Source organism: Apodemus sylvaticus, chromosome 17 (genome assembly GCF_947179515.1).
Source record: "Apodemus sylvaticus chromosome 17, mApoSyl1.1, whole genome shotgun sequence".
Classification (NCBI taxonomy): Eukaryota; Metazoa; Chordata; class Mammalia; order Rodentia; family Muridae; genus Apodemus; species Apodemus sylvaticus.
The window spans coordinates 41047642-41070083 of record NC_067488.1 but is presented as its reverse complement, the minus strand read 5'-3'; the positions used below and the strand labels follow the sequence as shown (position 1 = coordinate 41070083).

Sequence of the window (22442 nt, the reverse complement as noted above, 5' to 3'; positions counted from 1 at the left end):
CTGACCCTCCAGTTGAACCAGCACCATTTGTTGAAAAGGCTATCTTTTTTCCATTGGATGTTTTCAGCCCCTTTGTCGAGGATCAAGTGACCATAGGTGTGTGGGTTCATTTCTGGATCTTCAATCCTGTTCCATTGATCTGCCTGCCTGTCACTGTACCAATACCATGCAGTTTTTAACACTATTGCTCTGTAGTATTGCTTGAGGTCAGGGATACTGATTCCCCCAGAATTTCTTTTGTTGCTGAGAATAGTTTTAGCTATCCTGGGTTTTTTTCTTATTCCATGATGAATTTGAGAATTGCTCTTTCTAACTCTGTGAAGAATTGAGTTGGGATTTTGATGGGTATTGCATTGAATCTGTATATTGCTTTTGGCAAAATGGCCATTTTAACTATATTGATCCTGCCGATCCATGAGCATGGGAGGTTTTCCCATTTTTTGAGGTCTTTTTCCATTTCCTTCTTCAGAGTCTTGAAGTTTTTGTCATACAGATCTTTCACATGTTTGGTAAGAGTCACCCCAAGATACTTTATACTGTTTGTGGCTATTGTGAAGGGGGTCATTTCCCTAATTTCTTTCTCAGCCTGCTTATCTTTGAGTATAGGAAGGCCACTGATTTGCTTGAGTTGATTTTATAACCTGCCACTTTGCTGAAGTTGTTTATCAGCTGTAGGAGTTCTCTAGTGGAGTTTTTTGGATCACTTAGGTAGGCTATCATATCATCTGCAAATAACGATAGTTTGACTTCTTCCTTTCCAATTTGTATCCCTTTGACCTCCTTATGTTGTTTAATTGCCCGAGCTAGTACCTCAAGTACAATATTGAAAAGATAAGGAGAAAGGGGGCAGCCCTGTGTAGTCCCAGATTTTAGTGGGATTGCTTCAAGTTTCTCTCCATTTAGTTTGATGCTGGCTACCGGTTTGCTGTATATTGCTTTTACTATGTTTAAGTATGGGCCTTGAATTCCTGTTCTCTCCAAGACTTTAAGCATGAAAGGATGCTGAATTTTGTCAAATGATTTTTCAGCATCCAATGAAATGACCATGTGGTTTTTTCCCTTTGAGTTTGTTTATGTAGTGGATTGCATTGATGGATTTCTGTATATTGAACCAACCCTGCATCCCTGGGATAAAGCCTATTTGATCATGGTGGATGATCGCTTTGATGTGTTCTTGGATTCGGTTGGCAAGAATTTTATTGAGTATTTTTGCATCGATGTTCATAAGGGAAATTGGTCTGAAGTTCTCTTTCTTTGTTGGATCTTTGTGTGGTTTTGGTTTCAGCCTAATTGTGGCTTCATAGAAGGACCTCCTTTGGAGCAAGAACTAAGGGTTGTGAGAGCTGTCCGAGGTACTGAAGGTGGTCTCCTGTGTTGTGCCCTCTTGTCATTGTAGAGTAGGACTTTGTACAGAACTAGGTGTTGATAATGAAATTACTTTGGTCAGAGTTCAGGAAGCACTCAGATAAAGGCTTTGTTAAAAGGGAACAGGATTCTAGAACTAAACTTTTTTGATTCTTTTGTTTATTTTTTATACAATGTATATTCTAAAAGTTACATTTATCTCTGCATACATGTGATTGAGTGTGTGCCTACTGCCTCTATTTCTATTACCTTTGTTTTCATCCATATATTTTTGTCATATACTTTTTCCCTCCATCAACTCTTCCCGGATCCTTCCTACTCACCTAACTTTATACTCTTTCTCTTGATAAAGAACAAAAACAAACAAACAGAAAAATAAGATATGCAAACTAAAAATATTTTTAAAAATCAATGGCAAAAAAACCCAAGATGAAACAAAACTCCCACATATAAACAAACAAACTAAGTAAACAGACACCACCCCCCAACACACACACTCACACTCAAATCCATGGAGTTCTTTGTGTTTGAGCATCACTGGGACCGACACCGGATTATGGTTGATATACCCAGTGACAATGCATTGGAGAAAACTGATTTCACATCTCCTAGAAGGTGTCAATTGCAAATAGACACTGAGTTGAATGTGCAGCTTTGTGTCTACTTCCTTTCTTAGTGTTGATATTTTATCTGGTTTCAACCTGTGCAGGTGTTCTGTGTGCTGCCACTTTCTCTGTGGGTTCATATGTGCATCAGTCCTGTTGTGTCTGTAAGACACTGTTTCCTTTGAGTCTTTCACCATCTCTGGCTTTTATCATCTTCGTGCCTCCTCTTCCACATAGATCTCTAAGTCTTGGGGTAAGGGATTTGATGAAGACATCCCTTTAGGACTGAGTGCTCACAATGTCTGTATTCTACAGTTGTGGATCTCTGTGTTAATGCCTATCTATTGCAAGAAGCTTCTTTGAGGAAGGCTGAAAAGTGCTCTGATCAACTGGTGTAGAAATATGCTCTTAGGAGTCATTTTATTGCTATGCTTGGAGTAAACTTCTTAAGGCCAGGATCAATATTTTTCCTGTATTGAAATCCACAAGATTTATACATGATGGAAACTTAATGAGTACTTGAGGAGAGATGTCCCTGATAATAGACACTCAGGAGAATATTCCAGTGGGACATGACTGGGGTGGATAAAGAGCAGGGTAAACATGGAAGACACTCACAATTAGAAGCCAAAGGCCTTGAGCACACAACCTATGGTGTCCTTCCAAAATGTAGATTTGTACCTTTGCTAACAGTACATGCTGACTCTAGTACTCAACTAATTCATCTCTAAATTGAAAATTGTCCTTGTCATCATTCATTACACAATCTTACTGTAAGGGTTAAGTGGATTGATGTTCAAATCAGTGCTCTCAGAGATTTGCTAAGCCTGTGTGGATTTCAACCTGTGCCCTGCATCTTTACCTTCCTTTAAATCCCCAGTGGCACCTACCTCAGAGCCCATCCACAGATCCATTGCTTCTTAAATATTCATTGAATTGAGCAAAACTGGGAAGCTGGGTTTAATGACTTTGGTGAAGAATAGAAAAATTTCGAGTTTGTGAACCTCAGCAACCCCAGGGAGAGGAAAATATATCCAGGGAATAGCACATGATACTCTGCATCTGTATGCTGGGGACATTCCTCCCTTCCCTGGGATGAAGCAGGTTCTTCATCTTACCAAAGCATGGCATAAGCCACTTCTTTATGAGGAACGAGAATTGTGCATGCCATTTATACTATGCCACAGATGGATTCACTTTATTACTATTTACATGGTGGTATAGAAAGGAATGGCTCTAAGTATAGCTCTAAATAAAGACTGGACACCAAAGAGTCAATGCAACATTTGGCCATAGGGACCATGCCTATGTGATGCTGATTATTTAAGGTAAGGAAAGAAGTTCAAGGAACAGATTTCTGGAAAAAAAAAATCAGCAGGATGTGGTGTCAGAGCCAGAGCTTGAGTTGAGGATCTCACATGTTCTGAACAATTATGGTGGAGTACTGAGGCCTTCATGTGGTCTTTCAATTCCTTAGCAGATCTATACAGTGCATTGTATAGAAGACATGATCAGGCTTTGGCCATATCTGGGTTGCTGACCACCTCAGAGGTCACACAAAATTTTCACCTTTCAATATTCTTTCTCTAATTGAAATGCCTCTTTCTTAGATAATCCTATTTGCACCAACTTTATTAAGATTTATTTTTACTACATATGGATGAGTGTTTTGTTTGCATGAATGTAAATGCACTACATGTATGGTTGGCGCCTCTGGAGGTCCAAAGAAGGAGTCGAATCCCCTTAAACCTGTGCTATGGATGGTTGCCAGGCTCCCTGTGGGTCATGGGAACTGAACCTAGGACTTTGAAAGAGCAACAAATGCCCTTAACAATGGTGCCATCTTTCCAGGCTCTGTTTGTACTAACTTTGATACTTTCATTTTTGCTTTCCAAGAGTCAGAAAACCCCAGTTAATTCCTTCAGAGGCAGTAAGATGGAAAGAGTGGGCATACATAAGAGTTATACACTGGTTTAGGTGATTCTTCTCTGTGTGCTTTATGCAAACTACTACATTAGCCATGCTGTTCTTCCTGTGTTATTCTGCAAAATGTATGACACCACTCATGTCTTCCTGGTTAAACATGTTTTAAAAGCCCATATCAGTCAGTCTGTATATTTTAGGGTAGATGGCAGATCATAGATTGCTCCTTCCCTTCTGACCCCATAATTTCCCCTTTAGATGCAGTGATATGTTCCTGTCCGATGAGAGCAAGAGGGAAGAGTATATGGCATGCCATGGAAGTCCACACGTAACATTCTCTCCTTCTTTTTCCTTTTTCCAAAGGGTTTGATCGGTCCAGAAGGCAGAGATGGCCCCTCAGGGCCTCAAGGTCTCCGAGTAAGTAAACCCTTTCTGATGCGCCCGCCACCCACCCACACTGGCCTCAATTGCATGGCCACCATTGCATGTCATCCGACAGAGGACTCAAGTCTCCACATCCAGCTTCTTCAGCCTCAGGGACTTGCTGTGAATATTGAAAATGGAAAGACTGGACTCAGCTCATTCTGGTTGAGGATCCACCTTGCTGGGCCTGGAAAACATGGAGAAGAGTCTCATTGGCTGTGTGTCTGTTACATAGAGACCCCCCACCCTCTCCCCCACAATTCCTAAAAGAAAGAAGCCAACTAGGTATATAATTCTGGTATCAGCAATTGACCCAGACAAGCAATAGCGAGAGCTTCTCACAAGAGATGACCAGGGAATTTAATTTGGAGAAAAATATAAGAGAAAATAGGGACACAGTTTGCAATCTGCCAACGTGTTATGACTTTAATTTAAAGATCTATATCATTAGTGAACATTTTATCTCATGGTAGTCGATTTGATGTTATGAAGTTTAGTTTAATTTAGAAGCTATCATATGTAAAAATTTGCACACCTGGAATAATGTAACAGGCTTTGGTAGGAGGGCTAAAGAAGCATTTGCAAGCCAGATACTCTGATGGCTGCTTCATGGCAAACTGGGCCAGGACTCAGGTTCAGCTCCGTGTCCCCAGTCCCTAGAAGAATGCATGCACATCTACTGGAATCTAACTCTGAAGCTTGGGCCCTCTTTTCTGGTTCCCACACACAGGTTAAATAAATTCAATAGTGAGGCAGGCAGCTCCTGACACTGTAAGCTTCTCTCCTCGTCAGGTTTGCATCCAGAGGCAGTGGAGCTATTGGCCCGTGGGTTGGCAGAGGTCCTGGCATCTGATGGAGGCATTCCCTCCCCTACTTTAATGCCCCATTAGCCTGAAGATTGTGTAGAGCCTTTAGAGAATGGTTTTATATGCATGCCATAGATTGACTGAGAGAGTTGGGCCCACAACACTTCACATCTTTTCATCCTGAAATCATGAGTGGCCTTTTCACGCAACAGACTCTACCTGTCCTTGTATACTCTCAAACAATTCTGATGAATTTAACCATCTTAAACCTCATAGATTCTAAGAGAAGCTCTTCATAAAGTCTAGGGCAGATGTGGAAAGATGTGTCCAAGGCACTATGGGTGGGAGACAAAGAGACTCACATTCCCGATACTCAGCCATAGCCAGTTTTAATTTCCCCTGTCAGTCAAATGAAGCGGTCGCCATATTGCTTTCTCCTCAGTAGTAGAAGGAGCCTAGGCTTTGAAACAAGTATATGATCTTGACATGCACGCTCTGTGAACTTTGTATGCCTCCTGGTCTTTGTAAGTCTGTTGCTTTTTTACTATAGCGGTGAAACTTCATAATGTCTGAGTTGCTGTGAGAATGGAATTTCAGAATAAGAGACAAATTGCCACAGTGCTGGGGCTCTTAGTCTCTGAACCTGTTCGTGTGCAACCTTATGAGAGGGCAACCATGTTCACACATTGTACACTTAGTGTTTATCTGTCACTGTCATTGAACCTCTGCACCTGCTGCTTTCTGACATAATATTAGAATGATATGCAGAACTCTTCACTTAACAATGACTATGAACAGTTTCTATTCCCATCTTTAATTTACTCACCAAGTTGAAAAGGAACATCTTGTAAGAGCTGGCTGATCAGGCCCACATTTATTATCTGGGATTGCCTGGAACCTACTCTGTGTGTGCTTCCCAAATAGGCTGCTGTCATGTTTAGAAGCACTTAAACTCTGTGAGCCTCCTCAACTGCATCTAAAAAGTGAGCTCGGCTTAGTCCAGTCTTAACACAGATTAAGGGACTTGGGAACTGAGCACATTTATCAGTTTCTGAGATTTAGTGAACAGGACAAGAAGACTCAAGGGAAGCAAAAAGATGGAGAGGGTAGGGTAGAGCTCTGGCTGGAGCAGAAGGAGACATGAATGTAACAAGCTCCAGCTATGTGCCAGACCTGGCAATAACTTCAGTAAATCAAGGGTAGACCTATGTAGAACATGGTTGTTCAACGGCCCAAGACCACATACTACTCCAAAGCCTGCCTGCCTTTTGCACAATCTCTTTGTACCACGTGTTTCCACACCTTGGGCTAAGCTCTGACACTGCATAGATATCCTGTTTTCTGTCTCAGAATTTGCCCCCCAAATGCCTATGGTCTGATGCTCAAAGTCCTCTGTAGCTAAACTAGAGCAGTTCTCTGGGGAGATGGATAAAGATGATGAGATCTTCAGAAGAGAAGGGAATCCCAGCTTCAAGAAGGCTGCTGGGCTTCCAGGGAGTGATGTGAGAGCAGGCACTGTCTCTTGCAGCCTTGTAGTTAATGGGATGCTGAAGATGTGTACAAGACATAGGATGTGTTCATAGAGGGAGCTACTATAACTTCTGTGCACTGATCGCATCCAACAGCATCATCTACACTTCTCTAGTCTGGGCATGAATCAGTTAAAACCCCAAAGACCCACTTTCATGGCTTCTTGTTCCAACTCCGCTGAAACTGTACTGGAGATTTTGCCCTTTCCATTACCTTTTCCACATCTTTACCTTCTCTTTTGTTTTTTCCCCTTTTATCCTACCCTAGCCTAATATCTTCCTCCTTTGCCTTTTTACTATAAGTTCATCCTTTCAACAAAAGTTTCTTCATCATCCACTGGCCATGGTGGTGGTCTACTGAGGGTAACTTCCCTCATGCTGCTAATGTTCTGCCAGGCAGAGGGATGCAGACACAGCTGTTAGTGTTAGCAATTGATGTGGAAAGGTCCCAAAGAGAGTGATGGACTTGAGCAGGCTCTCAGGCTATGAGGTAGCTGGCCAGGCTGACAGCTGTGGAAAGGACATGAGCAGCTTTAGCTGGGGCCCTGGGGCAGAGGCTGCTTGGCATATCTAGGTAAGGCATTCTTAGAGCCAGCAAGGGTCTAGCAGGGGAACTGAAGCTAAGAGAACCTGCGAACAATTAGTGTTCAGCCCTGGAGGCCATTGAAGGACTGTGGCTTTCATTTTGTATGAAGTGTGGAGCAATATGAGCTGCCTGCATCATGTTCTGTTATTGGAAAATATGCAAAAGTTGAAAGAATAGCTAAGTGAACCTCTATATCCTCATATCCACTTCAACATTTATGAAGTCATTGAAAAGTCTGTTTTATTTATATCAACACTTAGTCTGCCCACCACTGGGCTTGAGTTTGGAAGCAATTCTTAGTCCCGCAATTTGCATATGAATATTTCAGCACCCTGTCTCCAAAAGATAAAGGATTTTGTGAGAAACCGAGCTGTAATCCCATTATCCCAACCCAAATCTGCTTGAAATTTCATCAAATATTTACCCCAGTGCTCAGCATGCTCTGACTTCTTTGTGCCTGACTGTGTCTGCTCATTGTGATGTTTGATACCACAGTGAGGAGACAGACTTACATTCCAAACCATCTATCTGGGTGTGAAAACAATTACAGGGAGGAGTGAGACAGTCAGGAGCCCTCCTGATGACCAAAGGATAAGATGGAAGTTCAATCAGAGCTGGACACATGGGGGCCGCAGAGGTTGCTGAGGTCCCAACAAGTCCCAGTTCACAGGCTGGGCAGGGAGAAGACTGAGGAAAAGGTAGAAGAAGGTGGTCTAGCACAGGGAATCAATAAGTAAGACATTGCTACACAGAGAACTGGGTGTACGGAGGGTGTGTCTCTTGCTCGGCTGCCTCTAGTGACTTACACGTGGTGACTCAGGGTATTCAGGGGTCTCTGCTCCTTTTGCAGTCCGGAATTGCTCCCATTTCTACCTGTGTTTCATCCTGTGAACGTTGTTTGAGTTTAATGCCTACAACAAAATGGAAAAGGGAAGCAGCTAATTGAGATGTTGTGGGCTCGGAAGCAGCTTCCTGTGACATTAGTCCCTGGCAGAGTCAGGACCGCCTGAGACCCAGATGACTTACTCAAGAGTTGTCTCTTTGTTTCACTTGCTTTCCACCTGTCATTTCCTCCCCATTGATTTCCATTGAAGAAGCATCAAGAAGCACTCCTAAACGTCAGGATGCAGACTCAGGTTTCATGAAAGAATGGAACAGATTTTAAAAACCAGGCATAGAGACCTGTGAATGAAGACAGACTAAAACATCAGGTAGGAGGAAGGAATCCGGGTCTGTTATTTTTAGAGATTAGCCATAGGCAGACAGCAGAATCTTTGGCAAGGTAAATGCATTCATTTTAGACAATACTGATGCTTTCTCTGATGGCATGATGAATGCAGAAGATTGGTACCCAGGCTGCAGAGATACCTAACCCCTTGTTACAGCTCAGTAGATAAGGAGTCCTTGCTTAGGGTGGAGAGAGAAATGGTACATTTTCCATAGCCTACCCGTTTTCCTGATCTAGAAGGTAAGCAGGAGGCAGGAGGCAGGAGTCATTGTCAATTGGAGTTAGGACCTGAGCAATTGTATCTGATTCTGGAATGTTCTAGAGCAAGAGCCAGAGCCAGCTTATGGCATTGGTATAGTCCAGGCTTCTAGGAGTCTTTACAATAAAAGGTCTATTGTCCACCCCCCCAGACACTCATCCCATCAGGACTTTGATGGCCTAATTCTTGTTGAGAACTTGTCTTCTCTCCACTAGGATGTAAAACCACAAGAGTGAGAAATTTTCTTCTTAGTTTTGCATCTGCACGATTAGTGTTTCACACCTACAAAACATGAGTTTATATGTCTGAAAAACTTATCCAGTATAGAATCATGTGGAATATACATTGCTAATGTCTTGGATAATTTGTGTGCCAGGAAAAAATGAATCAAATGTGGAATCAGGTCTCTGGGTATCCATATGACTGTGTGGTGTGGAAAAGGGCAGGACCCAGGACTGCTATCTGGTCACCTGAGTATGGACCTTGGACAGGGGAATGTCCAGTATGGGAGGAGAGAATTTGGGTGTCACCTAGCTCTTTGTGCTGAGTCCTAGAGGGATCTTGTCTTGACAAGACAAAAATGTATCAAGAACTTTTCTAAGTGTAAAGTTTGGAATACTGAATCATGAGGAACATGAGTTCATGGAAACCCACAGTGAGAAGGCAGTTCCCTTCCCAAACTCCTCCTGATCTCTGTTCTTTGCTCTTTGCATAAGCTCACAGCAACCGCTTACAGGTCTTTTGGTTATTTTAACATCTTCTGGTTTCCTGCCATCAGTTAATGAAAACTAAATAGATGACCCTCTCAGATTTGAGGCTCTTTTCCCCTCAAGACAGAGGCTCCCTGTACTGTCTGTGTTATTTCCTATGTGCCAGCATTAGGAGGGCACACTGTTCAAATGGCATACACCTTTGCAGGCATAGAGCCAATAGGAGGTAGAAACATATAGCTGGTAGTCACTGCAGGGCAGGGCTGCCGCTTTGCAATTTTTCCTCTGCGTGTGTGTAGAGTAGTTTATGTGTGTGAGGAGATGCGTGTATGGAGACCAGAGGTCAGTATTGGGCATTTTCTTTGCACTAAATATATTATTTCCTCCACAGTAGTATGTGAGACAAGGCTCCTCAATTGTATTAGATACATTGGATGCAGTGTAAGGCCCATGAGCTACAGGAGTCTGCCTCTTTCCACTATTGCTAATTTATTGATGCTCAGACTCAGACCTTCAAGCTTATGGGAGAAACACTTTACCCACTGAGCCATCTCCCCACCCCAATTTTCCTTTCACATTTACCATTTAGTTTTCAAAAATTACCATGGGGTATATAGTAGTTTAGTCTCGGTTGAGTAACTAGGGGTCTGAAGAAATGTGTCAGAGTCTCCAGTGACACCCAAGACCCTAAGGTGGGGTTGATCAGAGTCAGGTCTGCCTAGCTTCACCCCTTTCACAACCTGAGCTTTATTGTCCCTATCTGAGAGATCATGAGCAAGAGCTGTTTTCCCAGCTGTGAGCTCCTTGTAGAGAGACCCAGGGTTCTTACTTTCCAATCAGGTACATCCTGGGTGGTTGCCCAGATGTGTATCATTTTAATCTGTTTCCCTTGGCACTGAGGCCTCATGATTGCCAAACACGAACACCATGAGACCCACCAGCTCTGACTTCTGTCAGGTTTCAGAGAGAAACACGGGCAGGCTTTTGTCAGTGGCAGTTTGGGTGGCATTTGTTCTACTTTCCATTGTGAAAACTTCCTGCTGGACCAGATGGGAGCAGTGTTTGGGCCACAGGCTACTGTTTGATTCTTTCCAGGGCCAGGAGCCAGGGTTTTGTTAGGACATTCTAAGTAGTCCCAGAACACCAGGTTTCAGATCCAAACAGCGGGAAATGATCATTCTAGACATTTGGAGGCATGGAAAAGAGCTGAGCGAAAGAACATAAGGCACACATTAGCTGACAGGCACAGCCAAGCCTTTTGTATGCTAATGGCTCCGCCAGTGGCTGTGTTAACACATCCCAGCTAGGTTTGCTGCTGTTTAGAATTTATCAGCCTCCTCTCTCCACAGGCAAACAGGCTGTCCTGGAAATAGCAGTTTTTGCTTAACATTTTGGCATTCAGAATCACTTGAAAAAAAATCTGCCCTTGTGATAAATTACGAATACTTACCCAGATAGTGTACTGGGCTGCAGTTTGAAAGAGAAGAAAATTAAAATTTCAGGAAGCAGACCTACTGTTAGTAAAAATCACTTTATTCCAGAAGAACCTGTCAAATTCAGGAAGTGCACAGCAGCTGCTCCCTGGCTTCAGCTGAAGCTGACACAGCTGCTCGGGGCTTTGTGCCCAGCTCTTGAGATGCTAACTCATTCATTTGTGGATGATAGTAGAGAATATATATCTCAAATGTACTTCCCCCATTTTGCCTATAATTCTTATTATTGTTGGGCCTTCCTGGAAGAAGTGGTGTTGCCCCAGGGTGTGATTTTTGTCCAGTTGAAATGGAGAGGAGTTACTGCAGAGGCCGAAGTGTGGCTATGGTCTCTCTAAGGCCTAAGAGGACATAAAAACTATGCTAAACCTCCCAACCAATTCTGGTTTTATTTGGTTTCTACCTTGAGGTGCCCAGAACAGTTTTACAAAACCCACTCAGGAGTTTTATTACTGGATGTTGTTAGAAAAGAGGATAGGATGTCTGGGTTTGGGATTTTTCAGGTCAAACAGCTCCAGTGTGTCTTATATCTGATGTGGAGCATCTGATGTTTCCGAGGTGCAAAGTTTAGATTCAGCTTCCTTTCCCTCAGCAGGGTTGAAATGGCCCAGTGAGTGCTTGAGATGATCTCAGCTGCCAGGAAAGGAGTTCAGAGATCTCTGGGAGGCACCTGGTGGCTATGGGTACTGGGATGTCAGTCGCACATCTTCAGGGGACACAGCTGACTACAGCATGGCTAACCCTAAAGGGATGATTCTGCTTTTTTCAGGAGAGAGGCAGCTTCATGATGTTGGTTTGAGGACACATTTTCATGGTCTTCTCTGATCCCTGGTGGTACCTTAGGCTTTTACCTCTGTACTGAAAAACCTAATGGTAGAGACGATGCTTTAGTTGGTAGACTTCTTTGCCTTTCTCTTTTCTTGCCATAAGCTTCTTAGGTGCTATCGTGTCTTGTATTAGTTTTCTGATGCTGTGATAAAACACAATGACCAGGGAAACTTACAGAAGAGTTCACTTGGGCTCATGGCTCCTGAACGTTGAGAGTCCATCATGGCGGGGAAAGCATGACAGCAAAGGGCAGATATAGTGTCAGGGGCAAGAAGCTCAGTGCTCCACAGCATCGATTGCAGATCTACAACAGAGAAGAGGACAGGAATTACCATGAGGCTATAAACCTGCAAAGCTAGCTTCCAGCAAGACTACAACCCCCTCCATCTCCTCAGACCGACAGCGCCACCAACTGGGCACCATGTGTTCAAATATGTGAGCCTATGAGGGACAATTCTCATTCAAACCACTACATTTGTCTGCCCCTCTAGATTGTTGTACTTTACATCCAGGCAAGGCGATTCGTCCTGATCTCACAGCTGCTACAAAGCTCATTTTCATTTCATCAGAGGGAGTTGTCATCCTCTGAAGTAATGTAAGATCTTGGGCTGCTGAGGAAGCAGAGACCCCACAAACTCCTGCCTGTGAGAGGAACTCCTGCTTCTTCCTACCTCACCCTGCCCAGGCAGGGAGGAATCACCCTGAGGAATTCTTTTCAGTCAACAGTCAGGTTTTCACATCCTTCCTTGTCCTCTGTCCTTCCTCCCAGGATCCATTCAGTGTTTCATTCCTATCAGCAGAGAGATGATGCTGGGTTGGTCCTGAATTCACTTTTTAATAAGATTTATTTATTTATTATATGTAAGTACATTGTAGCTGTCTTCAGACACACCAGGAGAGGGCATCAGATCTCATTACGGATGGTTGTGAACCCCACCATGTGGTTGCTGGGATTTGAACTCTGGACCTTTGGAAGAGCAGCTGGTGCTCTTATCCGATGAGCCATCTCTCCAGCCCTGAATTCATTTTGTAAATAACCAACAACTTTCTTTGAAATAACCTGGGGACAGAGAAGGGACATCACACCAAGTGAATTTAAAGGCATGGCTTACTTCTGAAGGTCTCTGTGACCACATTTTGATTTTACCCAATAAGTGTCAAGAAGCTCAATTTTGGCACCATCCCAATGCAACCTCACAGGCCAAGTTCTCTAGGCCTGTGGCTGGATTGAACACTGCCATGTAGAATCTTTCCCTCTTTCTGATATCCTTTACCTGTAACCCACACAGTTTTCCCCACTGCTAGGGTCTTTGCAGGTGGCTCATATCCACCTAAAAAGCAGCTTATTCAGCCCACAAACATGTACAGAGCATCCACCATGTAGCAGGCAGGTACTGCTCTGGGCCCTCAAGGAAGATAGCGAACAAAACCAGAACCAGCACCTGCTTCTGATTGGTCTGTATCCTAGTTGGACAGAGAGGCAGTAAATAAACACAGACACTAATGGAATGTTGGTGATAGCACAGACTAAGGGAGGTCCTGCAGGTCGAGGCCAGTAGAAAGAGTGCTGTTTTTGTGATGTTTCCAAGGAGACAGGCAAGAGGGCAAGAGGGCATTTGAACACAGACAAGATGGGTCTCCAGAGAAGCCACTCTCTGGGCAGGAGGAACACCTGAGAGGAAGGCATTAGGGTTTGGCCATTTGGTCTTTTGAAGGCAGAGGGGCAAGGCCATCATGCTTGGATGTAGACGAAGGTCTGAGGAGATGAGACAAAAGGGCAGGAATGGGGTCATGAAGGGCAAGCTGGGGGCGTAGAAATTATGGTCTGAGTTAAACAGTTATGTTTGGGTAGAAGAAATACAGTAGATGTTTTATAAATATAAGAGGAAAAACAGGGAAATCTGTTTGGGGACACTGCAGAAATCTAGGGGTGAGCTGATGGATGGTGTATGCTGAGCATGCTGGTATGGCTTGACCAACCTTATTCTTTCTTCAGACCTCACCTGATCACTTGAGTGCTTCAGAGCCTGCACACAGTAAACAAGCCATGTGGTTGTTTTCAACCTTGGACTCCATGAATGGCTCTGCTCCGTCCAGGACGCTCAGATCCTTTGGGCTGAGTGCTTGTCTCCTTTGCCTCCCCCAGTTCTGTGCCTTAATTACACTCAAGGTGTGAGGATATCCCACAAACCTGAGGAGTCCTAAGTGCTCGTGTGGTATGGGAAGAAGAGGAGGAAAAGGAGAATGGAAGAAGGAGGGAAGGGAAGGATGGAAGGGTGACAGACAGCAAGGAGAGAAAAGAGGAAAGGGAGGGTAGGAGGGAGTAGGGGACAGAAGACAGTAAGGAGTGAAGAGGAAGTCCTGCACCTGGGGCCAGGGAGACACAAAGTCAGCTGTGCCTGTGATTATCACACATTGGGTCTAATCAGGGAGGCTGCCCCCATGAACTCATCAACGACCGACGTGGTCCATTCACTGCACAGATTCATACCATAGAAGGATGCAAACAGACTCAGGGACCTGCTTATCCATGGGTGGGTGACTGTCTACATATGTAGAGTGAACACTATGTGATTGTACAAGGCGAGGGCAGAGGCATCCCCAATCCTCCTGTAAAATGCAGCTGGGGGGGGGGGATGACTGTTGGAAAGCAAGGCTCATGAAGGCAGTAGGTACCATGCAATCATTTTGAAGAGTGGAGGAAGGGGGAAGAGATTCACATCTGTTCATACAGTTTCTCTGGAGAGACTGACCACCATCAGACAGGTTAGGCAGACCTAAGAGACCAAGAGACCCAGTGGCTTTGAAGTCATGGAGATGGGTGAGAGGGACGGTGAGGAGGATCTCTGAGGAGTTGGAGGAGGGGGAAAACACGATCAGAATATGTTTCACGGAAAGATGCTTTCAATATATTTGTATGTATAGCGATGACAAACCATACACACAACAAACAATGCTATTGTTTGTTCTGCTTTCGGAATATTGGGCCGTGTGTTATCTTTAATGTTACTTAAAGAGATACCAAAAAACACTGACCTCTTGGAGCTCCAAACGTGAGCCCCCTTCGCTTGTTTCTACACTGAACCTCTGTTAGGTGCTCCTGGGATGTAACCCCTTGAGTGGTGAGCTCGAGTTACTGAGACAGGATTTCCCTGAGAGACTTGGGCTATTCCTTGGGCTTTGTTGGATGATGCTTCACTGTTAACTTTGGCTTCTCTTCTGCACTCAGGGGAAGAAAGGTGAAGCCGGTCCACCAGGAACCCCTGGAGCGTTGGGGCCACAGGTAAGGGCTGCCTTCCAGTTCCCCCATAGCAGTGTGGTTTCCTCTGACTCAGTGGCCTGGTGGCGGTTCTCAGCTTGCAGCTGGCATTTTGGCGGTCACCATCAGAGGATTAGAAAGAATGACAACCAGTTACATCCATTATCCTGAAAAAGCAAATGAAAACCTCAAACAAAAACAACAACACAAAAAGCAAGCTAGGCTTCTATCTTTCTCATTTGAAACCATGATCACATGTGTATGGATATGCACACACAAGGACACACACACACACACACACACACACAGGCACAAACTACATGAAAGGAAGTAGAACTATTTGGAAAGAAGAAAGGGACTAGAGGGAGCAGGTTAGGAGAAGGAAAGGTAAATATGGCCAAAGACATTATATAGTTGAACAAAAATAAGAGCATGAGTCATATCGCTTTGTCTAACAAATATACACTAATATATAAAATTATATATGTATATAAATACATATTTTATACAAGTATAAAATATATTTTATTTTAATAGGATAAAATGTTACTAAAGCAAACACACACATAGAAAGCTTAAAAAGGTGGTCCTAAGTCATATTCATTCTTCTTTGTAAAAGCTGAGGTACATGGTGAGGTCAGCCATCCTGGGCTACCGAGTGAGTCACTGATTCCAAAAGAGCAGTAAGGTAAGATGTCATGAGATAAGGAGATGATGCAGGGTCAGATACAGGATTTACCGACAGTCCATCTGTCCTACCAGCTTTGGAAGAAGGAAATCTGTTGTGCCCAGGAGTTCAAGTTTACCTTGAGCAATACGGTGAGACCTTATCTCAAGGATTAAAAATAATCAGTATTAATTCAGCTCTACACAAGTATCAGCTGTAAATGCTTTTCTATTGTACTTCTGGTTTCTACCTGGCGAAGTCCACTCCTTTCTTTCTGTGTTAACATCTGACATCAAGGCCATTTCCATCTGGCAGAGCTTCACTGGATGCTAGGTGTGGAGCCAAGTGATACCGGCACACATCACCAGCCTCTGCATGGTAGCTTTGCACAATGCATCCCAAATCACCAAGGAGCTATCTTCAGAACCAGGGCATGTGAGAGTCACAGCAGATACTATCTGGTGCCTGGATGTGTCGTAGAATTTACTTTTATCCCAAGTTGGGTTAGTGGTCATTATGGTGCTGACGGTAGGTACTACGTGGTACACTGGGTGGTCTCTAATGTCAGACCCAGAGCCAGCCAGGCCTACATAATGGCACATTACTCTGCTCCTCTTCCATCCCCTCCTCTGTCTTCCTGACATGTGTCTCCCACCATTCCTGGGCTAGGCACTATTTTCTCCCGTGTTCATTTCCCCCTCTGGTTCATTGATTCGTAATCCAGCCTGTATTTCCAAGTACCCGCTGTATACCAAACGTCACTCTGGAGCTGTAAAGCCTGAGTGGCCACAATCTGTCACCCAAGGACCCACATGCTAGTGGGACAGGAGGAGACTAGGGCAGAGAGAGTGCTTTCTGGCTACTCTTGGCTCTGTTGGTATCCAGACAAGCAAGACCAACAGATGAGAAATGGAAGCCACTGGTAAGGCAGTTCCTCTGTGTTATGAAATTTCTCATAGCACAGAGTGCTGTGTTTGAAGCTGTGTAGGGGAGTCCTGTGGTGGTCTGGGATGGGCGTGGTAAGAGCCTTTATTGTGGTTTTTACTGAAGGCACAGCGAACAAGGAAGGCTCTGCAGCAGCTGAACACTGGCCTGTTGGAACTGTTGCAGCAAACTCTGGGTGACCAGATGCTCTTCTCTTTTCTGGGGTCTGGTCCTGGAGCAGTTTTGGTTCAGGGGATATTGTAAAGGACCAGACTCTACCAGTCTGATGAAAGACAATAGATGGAGGCCAGAACTAGGGATTTGTTACTTTGCACAGAAAAACTTTGTCTCCAGGAACCTACTTGGCTGTGTCTAGGAATTAGTTTAGACTGGGAGGGGCAGTCCCTCTGTAGGTCCCCAGAGCCTCCTGATGTCAAATTATCATTTAAAAATGAAGGTGAATGGAGAAGACTGGTGCAGGATTGTGAATTGGATATTTGTTCTTGGGAGCCCCTAAGAGAGCTCCTGCACAGATGAGCAAAGTTGGAGTTGATTCCGTGGCAGGACACATAGTCCTGAAGGGGATGCCAGGGTGGAGGGCAGGCAGACATGTGGGTTTAGCTCCTACAAGTGTCAGACACCACTGTAGTGCTCACACGTTATCGCATCTAGTCTTGGTTAACTAACTTAGTTAACCTGTCAGCAGAGTGTAGCTTCTCCTGTAAAACTGAAAGCTCCTGGGCTCGGTGGGCTGGGTGGCTTGAGGGTTATGGGCTGAGTAGGTCACGAAGTATGAGGACTTGAGCCGCCCCAGGGCAGCTGCTATCCTCCAAGAGCCTCTTTGGGACTTTATTTTACTTGCTGGAATTTTTTTGTTGTTGTTGTTCAGTTTAGTGAGCACCTTCTCTGCACTAAATGTTTATAGCTACAAGTTAAATATATTATAAATTATGTGTAATGATACAGTTTGCACTCTAAGTAGAAAAAATAATGTATAATCAATCATGCTGGCTCCCACAATTCAGACGACTACTTCACTCAGAAATTCACGTCACTGGCTGAGTCTTTAATTTTCATTTTTTAAATGCTGCAGCCATATATTTTAAAAAATGATTTGTGTGTGTGTGTGTGTGTGTGTGTGTGTGTATACTAGTATAGGTCAGAAGAGGGTATCATATTCCCTGGGGCTGGAGTTACAAATGATTGTGGGCTGCCTAAGGTGGGTGCTGGGCTCCAAGCTCGGCTCCTTTGGGGGAGCAGCAACCACTGAGTTGTCTGTCAGCCCCGTATTACAGTTTTCAATGTGCAAGTTTGTACAGTTTTCTGAATGTTAATTTTGTTTATAGATATTTGAGCTAGTCTTTGTTACACGCAAAACTGGAGTCTGTCTTTTTATTCTTAAATGATGAACAGGTGTAGAGCTTTTCAAATGTTAATCTTAAATCTTCAACTAATGATAAAATTCTGTTTTCTATTCAGAAAAATATTCAGCAAATCTGGGTAAGAGCCTAAAACTTACCCACTGAGTTAGGACTGGGCATCAGTACCGCTTCAGATCACTGTGCACCACCTCTGGTGATACTGCTTTCTGTGTCTTAGCCATCGATAGCCCCACAGGTCCTCTTAGGAAATGGTAATGATAAACATTGTCAGTATGTTTAACCCAAGTTCAGTTGCACTGCCCAGGGATTTGCTCTTGAATTTAGGAAGCCGGTGGCATGCTGTCTGTGGCATCCCACGCCTAGTGTCGTGCACCTTTCTGATCAGTTGCAGCATGAACTGCTGAGTGAGACAGTCTAGCTTTGCCATGGTTGCTAATTTGGTTCAGGCTTTTCAGGAAGCAGTAGGCCCTGGGAATCAAACCCACACACCCCTGCTTGTCAAATGCTCTCCCAAGGAGCATAAAGACAACTGAAGTCTTTGTGGGGTCCAGCCACATTCATATGCTTGTGCAAAGGCAGTATAGCCTGCTACTGGGTGAGGAATCAAGACCCCAGGGTGGGAGAAGGCACAACCAGGGGACAGAGCTGGTGTGAGACCTGGATGGGCTCCTAGGACTGTGTGTGTGGAAATTCTCAGAGTTGGGTGGTGATCGTAGTTACACCTGGGGTGGGGGGGGAATGCAAATCCTGAATACCTTTCCCTCAAGTGTCCCAGCTGCACACTGAATTAACTTGATTGCTCTGTTAATTCATGCAGGCAATTTTCATGTGTCTTCAAATTCTATTCAACTTCATAAGCGTACCACAGTTGCAATTACTGTGGTAGAAATAATTATTTGCTATTTCTTTATTAATAATAATTAGATTAATTGGCTACTTACATATCATCATTGTAACTACTAATTGCATCAGATAGCTGTTTAGCCACTGTGTAGGGATTAAATGTTGCTTCGTTAATAATTAGTGGGCTGATTAATTAATTAATATGGAGAGTAATTACTTTGTTTTCATTAATGGTAATACAAACAGGCAGGCATTTTGTCAACATTTATATCTATTGGCTAATGTGTTACTTGTTAATAGTCTGATGAATTTGGCTAGATGCTTTTATTAATGTTTAAAAGAAAAATAGGAGTATGCACATTCTCTCTCTCTCTCTCACACACACACACACACAAACACACACACAGACGCACGCACGCATGTGCATGAAGCTCACATGCGCGTGCGCAAATAATGTTGTATATAGCCCCTATGCCATATTTGTTGCGATAAAGGTTCTGAAGGTGAAATCCTTTGAGGTAGCCTGAGGCCATGTGGAATATTATCTGGGGTACCCAAAGCCACAGACTTTTTTTGTCTTTTCATTTTGCAGTGGTATGGAATCGCGCATGTCAGGCAGGTGCTACACCTCTGAACCAATCCCTCAGCTTCAAGCCTTAACTTTGCACATGAATTCCAGCCAGTTCACCCCTTGGCGCAGAGAAAATGAGTTGCTTGACGCCAAACATCTTGAGAAGCTGCAGACACTGAAGTGTCCTGCCTCTCAGTCTCCATCTTCTGTTAGTTCCATTCCTTCCTTGAGACCCTAACATCTTTATACGAAGGGATTGTGGAGCATCCCAGTCTTAAAGGGGTTTCTTTAGGCAGGGGCAGTAGGGGGAATAAAGGGTTTCCTTGTCCCCTGAAACCCCACATTTCACTTATGTAGCCACAGAGAAAGGAAGGACAGCAAGAGGCTCGATAGAAAGGATAACCCGAGGCAAGACCGCTGTTGATGAGAATCTGCTGCCCTTCGTAAGCAGCAGTACCATTAGAAGACAACAAAGGCCAGCAGAGCAGGTCCCTAGGGCAGGCCGAGTGCTGCTTTGCATTAACCCCACCCCCCAAACTGGACTTGCAAGATGCTCTGTGTGAATTGGAACAGATGCTGGAGGCCATGTGATACCTCCTGGTAGCGGTCTCCAGACTTTGTATCAGCTGTTTCCAGCTGCCTTTGACTCTTCTTCAGAGTGGCTGTTGCAGTGGGTAGGCTGCATTCCTGAGGACACTCGTGCTACTCCCTTACTTACCATCCCACAGTTTTGTTAACTCCCTACTGTGTGCACAGCAGAACCAGGTGCTAAATGTTCACACTCAGAGACAGATATCAAAGACATCTTGACAGTCTAGATTCTCCTTAAGGGGCAGAATGTGTCGACAGGAAGGCCATGTGACTGGCATCTTTAGCAGGATGGCCAGACTGGCGTTCCGGGTTAGGAGGTGCATTGGACCACAGTGAGTTCCTTTCCAGCCTGGACTCCCAGTTGATTTGACTTGCATTTCCTTTTCTCATTTGCAGCTTGGAGTGGAAAGGGCTGCCTGCCTCACTCGATCAGTTCCTGGCAGGTCTTCCAGGTTTTCTACCTTCCTTTCGGTGTCTCCTTTGCACACGGTGGCCCCTGTCTGTTATAGTATGCATACAGCAACAGGAATAGGGCTAGAGTGGAGGTGGCTGCAGATGGGGTTGGTGTACTAGAGACATCTGTGCCACTGAGCGTCACACCAGTCCATGACCTTAGGCACCTGATCCTAACCTGCTACCCAGGAGTTTAAAGAGGCAGCCCTGGTCTCTGTGTGTATAACTTCCAATTCAGGTGACTCTGAAGCAGCTCCACCCTTCAGGACCCATTTAACTCTTTCACACCTGGAGAAGACAGCTGCATGACCTCTAGCAAGGTCCTTAAACTCTCTAGGCCTGTTTTCCTCATTCTCAAACACTAAAGGTATCATTTTCACTAGCTATTCACTAAAGATCATCAACTCTAGAGTGCTGCGTACCAGGGTACCACCATCACCACCAGCAGCAGCAGGGTAAGAATGTTTGCAGAAAGAGAGAGGGAGGGTGAATGAGGTCAGAATAGCCGTGGGCTGGCCAGAAGGCCCAATATCTGAGAGAAGTGTTTTAGAGAGCACTAAACATTCCAGAGCCATCTGTATGGCTAGGTATGTAAGGAGGGAAGAAAGAGAAAATGTCCCCATGGCCAGCTGAGTACTATCTGTGTATCAGTGTAGAAAAATCCCTCTGCTAAGCTCCATTGGTGGGTGCCGTGGGGCCCGAGGGTTCCTTGAGTGACAGTGTGTGGCTTGGCATGTGCTTTCATGGGGAAAGTGGGTCTGGTGATTTCTGCAGATCCCTCAGTATGCAGAGGTGAACAGAACTGATCACAGGCAGCAGGTGGGTGTGGTGCTAAGGATGCTGGGCAAAGCAGGCAGTCACCCTAGGTGGCACCTTTCTCCAGCCCTTGTCCAATAAGGAAGACATGTTGTTCTTTACCCAGGGCATTTCCTAGCTCACCGTAGCCTCCCCAGCTACCCAGGCTTAGGGCAAACACCCCAGGTCTAAATGAGGCATTGAGAAACTGAATTCCAGCGACTACTCAAAGCTCTGTTTTGTAAAATGCTCTTCTTTTGTATATGAAAGTTTGACTCACACATGCCACCCAGAGGCAGTAAACAGAATAGCTCATTATTGGGACCAGTGTGCCATTTTTTGTTTTTTGTCGCCCTCCAGTGGCCATATTCTATTATTGTTCTCTGAATGCAAATGATCCCTTGAAATGTTCCTTTTGAGTGATGTAGGTATTTTCTGAGTAGGGCTTCCTGTTAGATTCCCTTTGAGATGCAGAGGAAACTAGAATGTTTGATTCTTGAGGATCTGAGGGTAAGATAAGAAGTTACCTTGACCTTGATCTTGGTCACAGAGGGGACCCTACAACCTGGGTGCCATCTCTTCACAAGAGAGGAACATGTGAAGAAGAGTAGTAGGAATGGGAGAGACACACCCAGAGAAGGGCACACCCAGAGGGAGGCATGGGCAGGTACGTGCTTTAGTGCCTTCTCTTGCTCCTGGAAGTTGTGTGTGGGTGTGTGGGGAAAGTTGTAAATACTTCTGGAAGACCAGATGCCAGGCTGGTTAAGCAAGGATGTACCACCATCAAAACCAAGAACAGGTGCCCCTGCAGGGTGTTCAGCTGCCATACGGCTGGATGTTCTCAGATGGCAGGGCCCCTGTCAGGACTGTCCGGAATCTGCAAATACTCAGAAGGAGCCCCATTATCGCGTAGTGACCACCAGCCCATGGTCCAGCATATGTCTCTGTCTTTGGTGGCATCTGGAAGTCTAAAGACATGTGGCTGACTCATGTCTCTTTCAGCCCTCTAGTTATTCCTAAGGTATATCTGTAATTCTTCACACTGGCACATCAAGGCCTGCTCTGTCCTCTTATGGAGCTGTTGGCTATTGTATAATCCACAGTGCCTTCTATTCTACTGGCCTTTATGCAGTTGGTTTCTGCCTGCTGTTGTGTGCCTAGCCTGTTGGTCACTCCTTCTGCCCTCTTCAAGATTCAGTTGCCTC

At 44.6% G+C, this 22442-nt stretch overlaps 1 protein-coding gene across 1 annotated transcript in view; it reads left to right on the top strand.

Annotated features, from left to right (window-relative positions):
* Col22a1 (collagen type XXII alpha 1 chain) overlaps window positions 1-22442 on the top strand; it is a 214831-nt gene that overhangs the window by 75285 nt on the left and 117104 nt on the right. The window contains exons 21-22 of the mRNA XM_052160898.1: window positions 4257-4310; window positions 14982-15035. Of these exons, the coding sequence (XP_052016858.1) occupies window positions 4257-4310; window positions 14982-15035 (108 nt within the window). The remainder of the gene's footprint in view (window positions 1-4256; window positions 4311-14981; window positions 15036-22442) is intronic.